This window comes from Miniopterus natalensis, chromosome 19, assembly GCF_054644295.1.
Source record: "Miniopterus natalensis isolate mMinNat1 chromosome 19, mMinNat1.hap1, whole genome shotgun sequence".
NCBI classification, from domain to species: Eukaryota; Metazoa; Chordata; class Mammalia; order Chiroptera; family Miniopteridae; genus Miniopterus; species Miniopterus natalensis.
In genome coordinates, this window is record NC_142099.1 from 11652381 (window position 1) to 11665256 (window position 12876).

The 12876-nt window shown below is 58.2% G+C and overlaps 1 protein-coding gene across 4 annotated transcripts; it reads left to right on the forward strand.

Moving 5' to 3' along the window:
• On the forward strand, positions 1-12610 carry SEMA6C (semaphorin 6C). Of its 4 annotated transcripts, XM_087828063.1 has the most exons (20): positions 1-213; positions 2157-2206; positions 3864-4035; positions 5299-5413; positions 5708-5771; positions 5913-5969; positions 6329-6430; positions 6657-6747; positions 6957-7076; positions 7264-7352; positions 7680-7897; positions 8178-8309; positions 8559-8711; positions 8938-9111; positions 9408-9554; positions 9849-9926; positions 10054-10109; positions 10281-10325; positions 10676-10771; positions 11177-12610. In XM_087828063.1, the coding sequence occupies exons 3-20, from the start codon at positions 3918-3920 to the stop codon at positions 12193-12195; spliced, it is 2874 nt and encodes a 957-aa protein (XP_087684189.1). In that variant the 5' UTR covers positions 1-213; positions 2157-2206; positions 3864-3917; the 3' UTR covers positions 12196-12610. The 4 variants fall into 4 exon arrangements, with proteins under 4 accessions (XP_087684189.1, XP_087684190.1, XP_087684192.1 ...); XM_087828064.1 differs by lacking the exons at positions 1-213; positions 10676-10771 and having other exon boundaries at positions 1165-2206; XM_087828066.1 differs by lacking the exons at positions 1-213; positions 2157-2206; positions 3864-4035; positions 6329-6430; positions 6657-6747 and having other exon boundaries at positions 5388-5413.
• Positions 12611-12876: the final 266 nt, after the last annotated feature.

Genomic DNA, 12876 nt, shown 5'->3' on the forward strand with positions numbered 1-12876 from the left:
TTTCCTCCGCGGAACCGCGGCGGGATTGGGGGCTGCAACCGCGACCCTGGGTTTGCGGGACTCGACAGCGCCCGAGAGTCCAGATCCAAGCTCCGTGTAACTCGTTCGCTCATCACACCTCGCCAGAGCCCCAACCACGGATTGCGAAGTCGGCGCGGTGCGGGGCCGCTGTCCGCCCGCTGCGCTCTCGATCCCGCTGGCCCGCATCTCGGAGCAAGTACCCCGGGGCTGGGGCAGGGCTGCAGGGAGGCGGGGAGGACTGGGAGCCGCAGGCTGGAGTGAAGCTTCCCAAGTGCGAGAGGGACCCGGGAGGTGCCCGTGCGCTGTGTGCCTGGCTGGCGGAGAGCGTCGGCTGAGTTGGGGTGCGCGGAGGGAGGAGGGGGCTGTAGCCGAGCCCCGTCACTGCCCTGCAGGCGCAGGGTCTCGGCGCCTCTGCCGACCGAGCTTCTCTCGGTCCTGTCTCCTGCACTGGCGAGCGTGAAAGGGGCTGATTTGAGGCGCGCACTGTACGGAGGGTGGAAAACCTGGTCCCTTGCCTCCCTGGCTCTATGACCTGCGGAGAAGCGACCCTCTCGATGCCCCTGCGAGAATGGGAAGGGGGACGCGTCGTTTCAGACTTTGGTGTCACGGCTGCACCTCTTGTCCTTGTGCATGCGGGAGTCTGAGCACCTCCCAGGGGGTTGGCTCCGGCACAGAGTCGGGGAATGGGGTCCTCAAGAAACATCAGTCCCAGAGTCCATCTCCTTCCCGCACCCCACTCGGCCCGGGGCTTTGTTAGACCGAGGTCTCCCAAGGAGGTGAGCCCGGCTGGCGACCGCCTCTCGAGCCCGCCGACCCGAGTCGGCTTGGCTCCGGACCCGCCCTCGTCGGTTCCCAGCCTCTGGCCCTGTTTCCCCGGCCCCGGAGACCCGCCTCCGCTCCCCCACCCCCGCTCCCACCCCTACTTGGTCTGCGCCTGCAGGCCCCTCCAGCCCCTCCTCCCGCTAACGTGGCTCTGGGACCCGGTCCCGGCCCAGACTCTGCTACCCGCCCCTCTCGGAGCCCCGGATCCAGTGAGGGGGAGACACGTCGAGCCCCTGGCCCCGGGCCCACCTCACGCGAAGCTGTAGACACCTGGGTTGTCCTCGTTGGGGGCTGGGTGGAAGGGAGGGTAGGTGTGAGCCTGGGGCGGAGAGCTGAGGGTGGGGGAAACGTCTTGGAGATGGGAACGGGTCTGTTTCTCGCGGCTCCTCGGCGCGCCCCCTGCTCCCCCAGAGGAAGGTGGACTGGGGCGGGCGACCAGCCAGGGGGCTTCCTGCTATTGTCCCCAGCCCGGACTCCCCTTCTCCATCTCTTCCCCAGCCCTCGCTAGACTCTGGCTGTGACCTCGGCCACTCCCCAGAGGTGGCTTCGGGGCCAGGAGGGGAGAGAAAGGCTGTTTCCTTTTCCCAGCAAGGCAAGAGGAGGGGAGAAAAAGACGGCCAGGCGTCCCCCCTTTGCTTCAGATGGGGGTAGGAAGCAGCTGGGATTGGTCCCAGCAGGATAAGCCTCACCCCAGGCTGCTCAGATACTACTCCCCCAAAACAGCTATGGAAAGCCCTCTTAAAGCTATATCACAGTTAAGTCTAGGGGCCCATGCAAAGGCCAACCAAGTGTTTTTAGAGGCTGGACCTAGGTGGGCGGTGGGGTGGAGAGAGACTGGGTGAGAGGGAGGCATGGCCTGCTCTCCTTGGGCAGAAGGAAGGGGCTGGGGGTGCCTGCTACCAACATTTTGCCTAGAAATGAAAAACATGTAAATGAGATGCAAATTAGCTTCTATTGTCCCCAGCTAGGGCGATTTTGCTAAGAAAGCTGTTGGATTCTGAGGGTTTTAAACGGGGGAGTGGTCACCATGCCCCACAAACTCTCCCTGTTTCGTCTTTCCCAAGACTGGTCCTGCAGTTTCAGGAGTTTTTGGCTAGGAGCCAGCCCTAGCCCCTGCCCTCACATCTCTGGGCGTGAAACAGCCAGCACCTTCGTAACCAAGCTCAATATCAACACACACACACCCTTCCAGGGCAGCATCTCCTGTACCCTAGCCTCACTAGACTTCTGAATTTTCACATTTACTTTTAAGGGATGTGGTAAGGAAGTGTAGTAACGCAGTCTCTTCCCTCCTCTGTCCTTTCTTCCATCAGGTCAAAGGTCTTCTATCTTCCTCACACCCCAACAGCAGTCACCACCCCAGGTAAGGAAAGGGCAGGGGATAGGAGCTGGCCTGGCCTGGGAGCAGGGAGAGGGTCTGGCTGTTCTCCCCACTTGCCAGAGACCTCAGTTGTTTCCTGGGTGAAGATATCAGTTGCCCAGGGCAACTTGGGGGGGGGGCAGGAGCGGAAGTATATGAGACAAGCTGTGTCCCTTCCTCTTCCCCTGGGAGCACCAGCATCCAGAAACATGGTGGAGGTGTGGGGGAGGGAGACTTGGCTTTTTAGCACCAGAGGGTCGTTAGCTAGCTGACTGCTCTGTCCCTGGGGAGGGGGTCATCATTAGGTGTTACTACCCCTTTCCCTCCTCCAGCTCTCTTGAGGCCCCATCTGACGTCAACCTCCCCACCAGTGACGCTGAATTGGGGGTGGGGTACACTTGGGTCCTGGTTCCAAGAGTGGAGTTGTTGGGGAGATGGAATAGGCTGAGCCTGGAAGCCCAGGGTCTCTTCTTTAGGGGACATGGCAAGATGGGCAACTAAGGACTGGTACAGGACAGCTGCCTGTTCACAAAAAGAAAGATTCTTACCCTTCCTGACCTGATTTCTGGAAACTGCTCAGACCCTCACTTCAATTTCTGGGAAAGGCGGGAAGCTGGTATACACCCCCCACTGAGGGTCCCAGCGATAGAGGGGAGGCTGATGGGTGGGAAGGAGGGTTGTCTCCATCCCTTCCACCCTGCCCTTCGTTTCCTGGTCTTTGGACTATGGTTGTCTGCCTGTCATTGAATTATTTATATTTTCATTTCGAGGCAGCCCAAAGAGGGAAGGAAGAGAAAGAGGGACATGTGCAACCATTTCTTCTCAGCAATGTAGCCCCTTCTGTCCCTGCTCCTCATGGGGGGGGGGCTATCCTGCACTGTCCCCTCCCCCCACCAAGTAGAAGCACTGGTTCTTAGGAGCCAGGGAGGGAGCAGGGGGATAGAGAGGCTGGGAAGGGGCACAGTGGTCGGGCAGACAGCTGCAGCCAGAGCTAAATTTAGCCTCTGATCTGGCTTTGATGCAGATTTGTTTCTGGCTAAGACAGCAGCCCCCCCCCCCAGCTTCTCCCTAGCAATGGGGAGGGCCCCTGAAGCATGAGCTAAGACTAGGACAGTGACCCTTAGGCTGCCTCCTCCCACTCTGTTCTTCCTCAACCCTAAAGAGGATGGTGGCTGTGTCACAGCTGCCTCTAGGCCGCTGTGGGGGTCTGAGAGGTAGGGGGAGGCAGACTTGGTGCCCCCTTCCTCCTCCCAGTGCCAAGGAGTCACTATTTATAATTTTAAGGCTTCGGTGTCTAATTATAGCTGAGAAGGGGTTAGCAAGAGGGGGGCCAGGAGGTGTCACCTGCTGAATATCCCAGGCCCAGTCAGGAGAGAGGAGGAAAGGCAGAGCGAGAAGGCTGGGAGGGAGGGGGAGTGGGTGTGTCCTGTCCTTACCTGGGGTCACGCCGGCAGGCCTCACTCCAGCCTGTTGGGGCCAGTTGGAGAGGGTAGGGCCTTGAGTGACAGTGACAGTTGGTTGGGACGGAGGCAGTGCCAGAGAGAGGGTTCTTTTTCCCATTCCATAGGGTCTTCTGGGGATAGACCAGGGGAGGAGCCTGCTTGTTTCAAGGGTGGAGAGAATTTGGTCCCTTCCCCCACTTTTCTGTCTCCTCTTTCAGGGCCAGCATATGGGTGAGGGGGCACCCCCTGGGGGCTGAGCTGCCCAGCACAGGATGCCCCGTGCCCCCTGCTTCATGCCCTTGCTGCTACTGCTGCTGCTGCTCTCACTTCCCCACACCCAAGCCTCCTTTCCCCGGGACCCCCTCCCTCTGCTGATCTCTGACCTACAAGGTGAGTGCCCAGTACCACACTTCCGGGGGTGTGAGCTTAGAAATTAGACACTGAGACCCCTGTGTGGGAGGCAAGATGCAGGAAGGATCCCAGCCTCAAGGAAGCTCAGAGCCTGACCAGCAAAGGGGAGCAGACAGATAAAGAGAGCAGGCACCTCCCGTCAGTCGCTTCTCATCCCTGAGCCTTTCTTTACTTTGAGGCAGCACTGTATGGTGGTTAAGAACATGACTCTCAGCCAGACCCTGCCTTAACAGGTGGGAATCCCTGCTAAGCTACTCACTAGCTGTGCGACCTTGGTCTAGTAATTCACCCTTTCTTTGCCTCAGTTTCCTCATTTGCAAAGTGAATGCTTTGTATGTGTTTGCCATTATCACTAGTAGAAAAGGAAGGATTGGGACTAGTTCAGTGGTTCCTAGCACCTTTCACCTCCCTCTCCTCTATACCAATACTATTACTAAGCCCACGTCCTACTGTGAGGGAAACCATAAACCCACTTTTTTTCTGAGAAGAATTTTATCTATTTGTAGGTTCCTGTTATATATGTAGGATTTAGAGTATTTTTAAGGATAAAAGAACTGCACTTTGGGGGATAGATAAGACCAGCAACCACTTATATGTGCCTGACGCAGTTCTAAGCACTGTGTGAATGTTAAACCATCTACCCCTGAACGCTAGACTCCCTTTGAGCGCTGATTGTGGTTTCCATGATCAGGCCAGGTGGATGCTGGAATTGGTCAGAGGCGGCAGAAACCTTGGAGGGCTGAGGTGGCCTGTGAAGAGTCTTGAGGGGAGGGTGCAAAGAGAGGGCTGGGAGAAATGGGGTGAGTAAAAGCTCCAGAATGGACAGTGTACTTTGTGGGAGCAAAAGGGAGTCACTAGCCCTAAGGCAGCACCAAGAAGGGATTGGGCTCAGCTCTGGAGTTGCAGAGCTGAATCCAGGTGCCTGCTGCTTCCACGCTAAATGAGCTATGCAAATTCCTTAAGGCTTTAAGCCTCAAGCTCCTCATTGTAAAATGGGACTTAGTACCTACCTCATAGGGTTGTTGTATTAAATAAGACAATTCACCTAAGGTGCTAATACAGAGCTTGAGAGAGGTTAAGTGCTCAGAGTTAGCTGTTATTTTTATTACTTAATTAATATCTTACAGCTCATCTCATATATCCACTGTGTCCATGGCTGGGTTTCCTCTGGTTGGAGAGGGTGTTGAGGGAGTGTGTGGCATCCTGGCTGGCTCTCAGCACCCACCTCTCTGTGCCTTTCAGGTACTTCCCCATTATCCTGGTTCCGGGGCCTGGAGGATGATGCTGTGGTTGCAGAACTTGGGCTGGACTTCCAGAAATTCCTGACCTTGAACCGGACATTGCTAGTGGCTGCTCGGTAAACTAGCAGTAGCACAGTTGTGGGGCTGACACACATGCTCCTGTACAGACATGGGACCTGCATGGCCACTGTAGGATCTTGCAGGGGACACATGCAGGTGTACAAACTACGGGACATGGACATGCTTGGACCCAGAGCACAAATGCCAAGGCATGGAGGAAGGGGGAGGGCAGGGGGCAGGAGGCTTGCACTGCTTGTCCCTGAACAGCTGAACGTGGACAAGCTGCAGACTAAGGAGCTCAGGTGGGGTGCCTTGGCTTCTCCCTGATCCCTCTTTACTTCTCTCTTCAGGGATCATGTTTTCTCCTTTGATCTACAAGCTCAAGAAGAAGGAGAGGGGCTGGTGCCCAGCAAGGTGAGGGGCTGGGTGGGAGATGCAGGCATGGAGATGAGACTGGGGAAGGTCTAATGGGAGTCAAGGGGGTGGGAAAAAAAATCCAAAAGAAGCACTATGCAGGTTGCCCCATGATTTTCCCTCTTCCACTTCTCCCTTCAGTATCTAACATGGAGGAGCCAAGACATGGAGAACTGTGCTGTGCGGGGGAAGCTGACGGTGAGGAGTGGAATGAGAATTTCGAGGGAAGGAGATTCCCCCGCCTCCAGGCTCTGTCCAAGCAATTCTCTACTGTGCCCAATTTCCCACCCACTTTCCTCATCTCAGGACAAGAGGAAAATGTGCAGGAAAGAGAATTAATGAGTTTTAGCTTCTTCCACGTGCTTCACAAAAACGAAAAGTGAGACTCCAACAAAAGGCCAAAGGACTTGCCCAAGGCCACAGGGCTAGTGAATAGCTTAGTTGGAACTTTACCCAACATTGCTCTGACTGGTTCAAGGGGAGGGGACTTACTTCCTGTGACCCCCTGTCCCAGTCCCAGGAACCCTGTTGCTGACCTAGAGTTTTGGGTTCTCTAGGATGAGTGCTACAACTACATTCGTGTTCTCGTTCCCTGGGACTCACAGACGCTCCTTGCCTGTGGAACGAACTCATTCAGCCCCGTGTGCCGCAGCTATGGGGTACAAGGCGGGGGGGGGGGGGGCGGTCAGGATGGGCGGGGGAGGAATACCTGAGTGAACAATCAGTTTGGTTTGGACGGACCAGTGGGGGTGGGAGAATGGGAGTGCTCAGAGTGCAGGGGTCCAGTCCAGAAGGGGTTGGGGGAAGGAAGCAAGGGGACATGAGGAAGTGGGCTACAGAGCCAAGACCCCAAGGGTTCCAAGAACCTGCTCCCTCTGCTTCCAGATAACTTCACTGCAGCAGGAGGGTGAGGAACTGAGTGGGCAAGCTCGATGCCCCTTTGATGCCACCCAGTCCAACGTGGCCGTCTTTGCAGGTGTGCACTTGGGCACGTGAGAAGCAGGCATGCAGCTAGATGGAGCTCCCACCATAGCCCCTCTCCCAATTTGGTCTCCCCCCCACCCCCCAAGTAGAGGATTGAGGCAGAGGCCAGAGTCAGGCCAAGGTAGGGGTGTGGGAGGTTCAAGAAGAACCAGAATACCAATCCCCAACCCTCCCCTGACCCTACCCTACCCACCCCTCCAGAGGGCAGCCTGTATTCAGCCACAGCTGCAGATTTCCAGGCCAGTGACGCTGTAGTTTACAGAAGCCTTGGCCCTCAGCCCCCACTTCGCTCCGCCAAGTACGACTCCAAGTGGCTCCGAGGTCAGGGCGGGCCTGGGGGAGGGAGGCTGCTCTTGGGGAGGAGGTGCATGGGAAGACTGTGGCAGGGAGCAAGCAGATGGTGGTGGCAGTGTCCATGTATATGCAGAGGGGAGACGCTGTGCGGGGCCAGGAGTTTCTGAGCAGGTATAGATACCCTTCCATACCCTTTCCTGTCACCCCCCTTCAGAGCCACACTTTGTCCATGCCTTGGAGCATGGAGACCATGTCTACTTCTTCTTCCGGGAGGTCTCTGTGGAGGATGTCCGGCTGGGGAGGGTAAGGAGGTGGTGGGCATCAGGGGTGGGTAGCTGAGGGTTCTGGATCCTGCGAAGGCAGTCAGAGTCGGGACAGTTCCTAACCCTAATCTCCACAATGCAATTCCCTAGACTCTGGGCCCCCAAGTTGGAGTCACCACCAGCCCTCTGCCCCCATATCCTGCTGTGTCCCCCATCCTTAACCCAAACTGGCCTAGTACAGCACACCCTTCCTTTGCTGTGCCCCTAACATTTGTGTCCTGGTGCTCTAACTCACTGCATGCCTCTTGCCTTGCTGGCCCTGAGCTTGTCTCTCACTGTTCTCCTGTCCCCGACTCTCCCCCTTCAGGTACAGTTCTCCCGTGTGGCCCGTGTGTGTAAGCGTGACATGGGTGGCTCACCTCGGGCCTTGGATCGTCATTGGACATCCTTTCTGAAGCTTCGGCTCAACTGCTCTGTTCCTGGGGACTCTGCCTTCTATTTTGATGTCTTACAGGCCTTAACTGGGCCTGTGAACTTTCATGGCCGCTCTGCTCTCTTTGGAGTCTTCAGCACCCAAACCAACAGGTTGGTACTAACCAGTGCAGCCCAATCTGTCCCCTGCCCCACCAGCACCCAAGCTTCTCTCTCAGAGCTTACTGATGGGGCCAGTGAGGGGACCCTCCATTCAAAGCCAGTTGCTGTTCTGCCCATCTTTTTTCTCCTAGCATGACACCCAGGAACACCCCCACCCTCTCAGGCTCTGCCCCCTAATATGGTGCATGAAGGGTAGCTGCCATGTCTTACCTGGGAGGAGCTGTGCTGTCCCTCCCAACACCGAGCCCACATCCTTTTCTGGCTCCCTCAGCATTCCTGGCTCTGCAGTCTGTGCCTTCTACCTGGATGATATTGAACGTGGGTTTGAGGGCAAGTTCAAGGAGCAGAGGAGTCTGGATGGGGCCTGGACCCCTGTGTCTGAGGACAGGGTCCCCTCCCCCAGGTACCCAGGATGGGGGTGGCTTTTGTGGGCAAAAGCAAGTGGGATTGTAAGGAAAGGTTCAGGGCCTGGGGAAAGTGCTATGCTGCGTTGGCAGTGGGACTGGTGCTCCAACTGGGAAGGGAAGCAGTAGTGTGTGTGGAGGGGAAGCAAGGGCTACGCATCATATTTAGGAGCAGTGTGTGTGTGGGGAGCACAGGGCCTACGTCCCAGCCCCCTGCCCTAAGCTGCCCCTTCCCATATGCCCACCAGGCCAGGATCCTGTGCAGGAGTAGGTGTAGCTGCCTTGTTCCCCTCTTCCCGAGATCTCCCTGATGATGTCCTGACCTTCATCAAGGCTCACCCACTGCTGGACCCTGCTGTGCCATCAGCCACCCACCAGCCTCTCCTCACCCTCACCAGCAGGTATGGGGCTAAAAAACGCTGACCACCACCCTCCTATCTCAGCCACTTCTCTGACCCCACAAGGTAAATCACAGTGGTGGGAGGAAGTACCCATAAAAGTGGAAGGGAAGGGAGAGAGCTAAAAAGAAAACCCTGAGCTGAGGAAAGGGCCCAGGATATATGGGCTGTCCTTGAAACACCAAGCTTCCACTAGTCAGGTTGCCCTGACCTGAGGTTATTTCTCCAGGGCTCTCCTGACCCAGGTAGCTGTGGATGGCACGGCTGGTCTCTATAGTAACACCACAGTCCTGTTCCTCGGCTCCAATGATGGGACAGTGCTGAAAGTGCTGCCCCCGGGGGGGCAATCTGGGGGACGTGAACCCATCCTGTTGGAAGAGATCAATGCCTACAGCCCCTCCCGGTGAGGACACAAGGCCTTTCTCTGGCAGGGTCCGCAGAGCAGGAATGGGATGTGAGGTGGGAGATGGGAATGTGGGAATGGGGTGGGAACTCCAACATTGGCTTCTATAGGGCAGAAGCTGTGGGGTAGAGAGAGGGGCCTAGTGAAGAGCTGGACAGTGTGGTGGGGCAGGGTGGTCACTCAGGAACATCAGCCCCATGAGCTGTACTTAGTTGCTTGTGCCCCTCCCCACCTTCAGGGAAAAAGGAACCTCACCAGGCCTGCCCCTTCTCTGATTCCTTCTGGCCTCACCCTAGGTGCAGTGGGAAGCGGGCGGCCCAAACAGCACGGCAGGTGATAGGGCTGGAGCTGGACACTGAAGGTCACAGACTCTTTGTGGCTTTTTCTGGCTGTATCATCTACCTCCCTCTCAGTCGGTGTGCCCGCCATGGGGCCTGTAGGAGGTGAGAGGGGCCTGAGGCTAGGTCCTGCCTGGGTGGGCTCCCTGGGCCAGCAGGAGCTCCCGAACGCAGGCCCTGGGGATGGCAGGGAAATATAGGGGATGGTTGGTGGGGAGTTGCTTCAAGCATTCTGAAGGTGGGCAGTAACTAGGGTCTGGAATAGGGATTGGGGTGGATAGGATGGGAATATTGGACTAGAAGCCTTCTGTAGGCCAGGGTGAGAGTAGAAGAGGCAGGGGAATGGAATGTGATTAGAATGGAGAAGGTCCCAGCCTCACATGACTCAGTTTTCCCTAGGAGCTGTTTGGCTTCTCAGGACCCATACTGTGGATGGCATAGCTCCAGAGGCTGTGTGGATATCAGGGGACCTGGTGGGTAAGTGAGGGGTCCCTGGATCTCCTGAGGAGAAAGTTCCCCACCACTAAGAGAGGAAGCTGAGGGCCAGGGTGGGGGATGGGGGCGAGATGTATAACTGCATTGAGACATCTCCATATCCTCTTAGGACTGATGTGGATCCAGCTGGGAACCAGGAATCCTTGGAGCATGGTGACTGCCAAGGTAAACAGAAGGGGAGGATGCAGCTCCATCCATAACTGCGCATGGTTCTGATGGTCACAGATACTATGCAGGCATAGGTTTAGTCTTTCTCCCTTTCTGTGGCCCAGTCACCCTATCAGTTCTTCATGAAGTTTCCCGCTTCTCCCATCTTTACCCTCTCTCCCTTCATAGACGGAGCTACTGGGAGTCAGTCTGGCGCGGGGGACTCTGCTTATGGTGAGTCTTCTTATCCCAACTTTACTTCCCTCACTCATCCCACGCTCACTCAAGTCTGTGTCCAGGGCAGCAGCAGACCAGTGCCCTGGACACCCTGAGAGAGTCTTAAAACAGGGTTAGCATCTTCCAAATACCCAGCATATAGCTCAGTGGTTGGCACATAATAGGGTGCTTAATAAATAGTTTTTGAACAAATAAATGAATGTCCTGCATGGTGAGCCCTTCCCCGCAGCCAGAGGAAAATAGAGACTGGAGTTCCAAGTGGGTGTGGGAGGGGAAAGAACTGCTCAATGGGTGTCAGAGGTGGAGAGCAGGAGCCTCACTGGCTCTGACCTGGTCTCTGTCACCAGTGCTTCTGGGTCCTGGCCCTTCCCCTGAGACCCCCAGCCCCCCCAGTGATGCCCACCCCCGGCCCCAGTCTTCCACTCTTGGAGCTCACACTCAGGGTAAGGGGGCTGGCTGGGAGGGACAGGAGTGAAGTGTGGGGCTGCTGGTTCTTGAAGAATTCTAAGCCCTTTACCGACCTGTGTTTGGTGCTCACTAATGCCTGTTTGGAGCCTCCCCTCCCCAGAGGTGGGCATCCCAGACCCGCCTCCTTCTGCAGGGGCAGTTTGGCAGTTGCTCTTGGCTTGGCTTCAGGTGCCAGAGCTGGGAATGGGGACTCTGGCTTTGTGTGTGAGGGGTGGTGTGAGGGGTTGTGTGTATGGAAGGGTTAGGGGAGGGGATTCCTGAGGAGGGTCAAAGAAGTGTTGGAGTGAAGCTGAGCAGCAGCAGGAGTGGTGGAACTTTGCAACTTGCCGCCCCAGCCAGCCCTGCTGCTTTCCCTCAGCCTCCTCCCTCTTGGTTGGCAGGTGTGCGCCGGGACCTCCCAGCAGCCTCAGCCTCGCGCTCGGTCCCCATCCCACTGCTCCTGGCCTGTGTGGCCGCAGCCTTCGCCCTGGGCGCCTCAGTCTCTGGCCTCCTGGTCTCCTGCGCTTGTCGCCGCGCCCACCGACGTCGGAGCAAGGACATGGAGACCCCCGGACTCCCGCGCCCTCTCTCCCTTCGAAGCTTGGCTCGGTTGCACGGGCCGGGCCCTGAGCCGCCACCACCCTCCAAGGATGGAGACACCGCGCAGACGCCCCAGCTCTACACCACCTTCCTGCCTCCCCCGGAGGCCGGGCCCCCACCCGACCTGGCCTGCCTGCCCACCCCGGAGTCCACGCCCGAGCTGCCAGTCAAGCACCTCCGCAACGCCGGGGGTCCCTGGGAGTGGAACCAGAACGGGAACAACGCGAAGGAGGCCCCGGGCCCTGCGCGCTGCGGGAGCGCGCCAGGCGGCTCGGCGCCGCGCGTGCTGGTGAGGCCGCCGCCACGCGGCTGCCCCGGGCAGGCTGTGGAAGTCACCACCCTGGAGGAACTGCTGCGCTACCTGCATGCCCCGCAGCCAGCCCGGAGGGGTGCCGGGCCCCCGGGCCCCCTGACCCCGCGGCCGCTGCCCTCAGAGCCTGCCCCTGCCCCCACCCTCTTGGCCGGCTCCAGCCTTCTGCCCCGGGAATGCGCCCCGCCACTGCGGCTGGACGTGCCCCCAGACGGGCAGTGCCCGATGCCCCCTGGCCGGCCGGTCCCCGCTCCCCGGCTGGGGGTGGGGGGCAGCCGGAGGTTGCCCTTCTCCTCCCACCGTGCGCCCCCCGCCCTGCTCACTCGAGTCCCCTCGGGAGGCCCCTCCAGGTACTCCGGGAGACACCTGTACCTGGGCCGCCCTGAGGGCTACCGGGGACGCACCCTGAAGAGGGTGGACGCGGAGAAGCCCCAGTTGCCCCCGAAGCTCCCCCTCGTCGCGCCCTCCTCCCAGCTGGCCGTCCCTAACGGCAGCCATTTTAACTTCTAAGGGAAGCTGCTCCGCTTCCGCCGTGAGCACGGACATGTCTCCAAGGATAGGTCACCTCCCTCTCTCCTTGTCCCTCACCTCCAGCCTTCCTGGACTCTGAGAGTCTCCCGGGGTCCCTGCCCACCTCGGGTTTATTTATTGTCCCCTCAAGAGAGCAGTGGGAGACGAGACGCTTGCCCCCTCAGTGAGCCAGCTTTTTTGGGGGGGCTGGCACACTCCCACTCCCCACTCCCTCAGCCAAGCTGCCTTAACTCGCCCCTCTGGGCTTCCTCCCTAGCTGGGCCCCCGGCGGGCCGCAGGCGGACAGACGGATGGGGCTGGGGCCACTCGCGTTGTGTACAGAGTCCTCGGACCTCCTGGGACGTGCCTCCTACTGTGTAGGAGCCTTCGCTTCCCAATACAGCTGTGTCCTCGAGCCGCTGCCTGATTTTACTCGCGGCGGGAGGGGAAGGGGAAGGGGAAGGGGAAGGGAATCGGTTGGCTCCCTCAGAGCGCCATTGCCCCTGAATCTTTGCCTTCATCTTGGCCTTGAGCTCTCCCGAGTAATTGCGATGGCCGCAGTCCCACCGGGGTTAATCAGGAAAGGTTTCCTGAAGAAGACTAGAACTGAAAGGGTGTGGAGATAAATCAGGGCCCAGGAGACCCAAGGTAAAGTTTAGGTGGGGTTGGGGTGGGCAACTA

What these genes read in the sequence shown, in the direction of transcription:
- SEMA6C (XM_087828063.1), top strand. Translation starts at nt 3,918, where the DNA reads ATGCCCCGTGCCCCCTGCTTCATGCCCTTGCTGCTACTGCTGCTGCTG. An exon ending in AGGGGCTGGTGCCCAGCAAG is followed by an intron (nt 5,772 to 5,912) that starts GTGAGGGGCTGG and finishes TTCTCCCTTCAG; the next exon opens with TATCTAACATGGAGGAGCCA. An exon ending in CGCGGGGGACTCTGCTTATG is followed by an intron (nt 10,326 to 10,675) that starts GTGAGTCTTCTT and finishes CTCTGTCACCAG; the next exon opens with TGCTTCTGGGTCCTGGCCCT.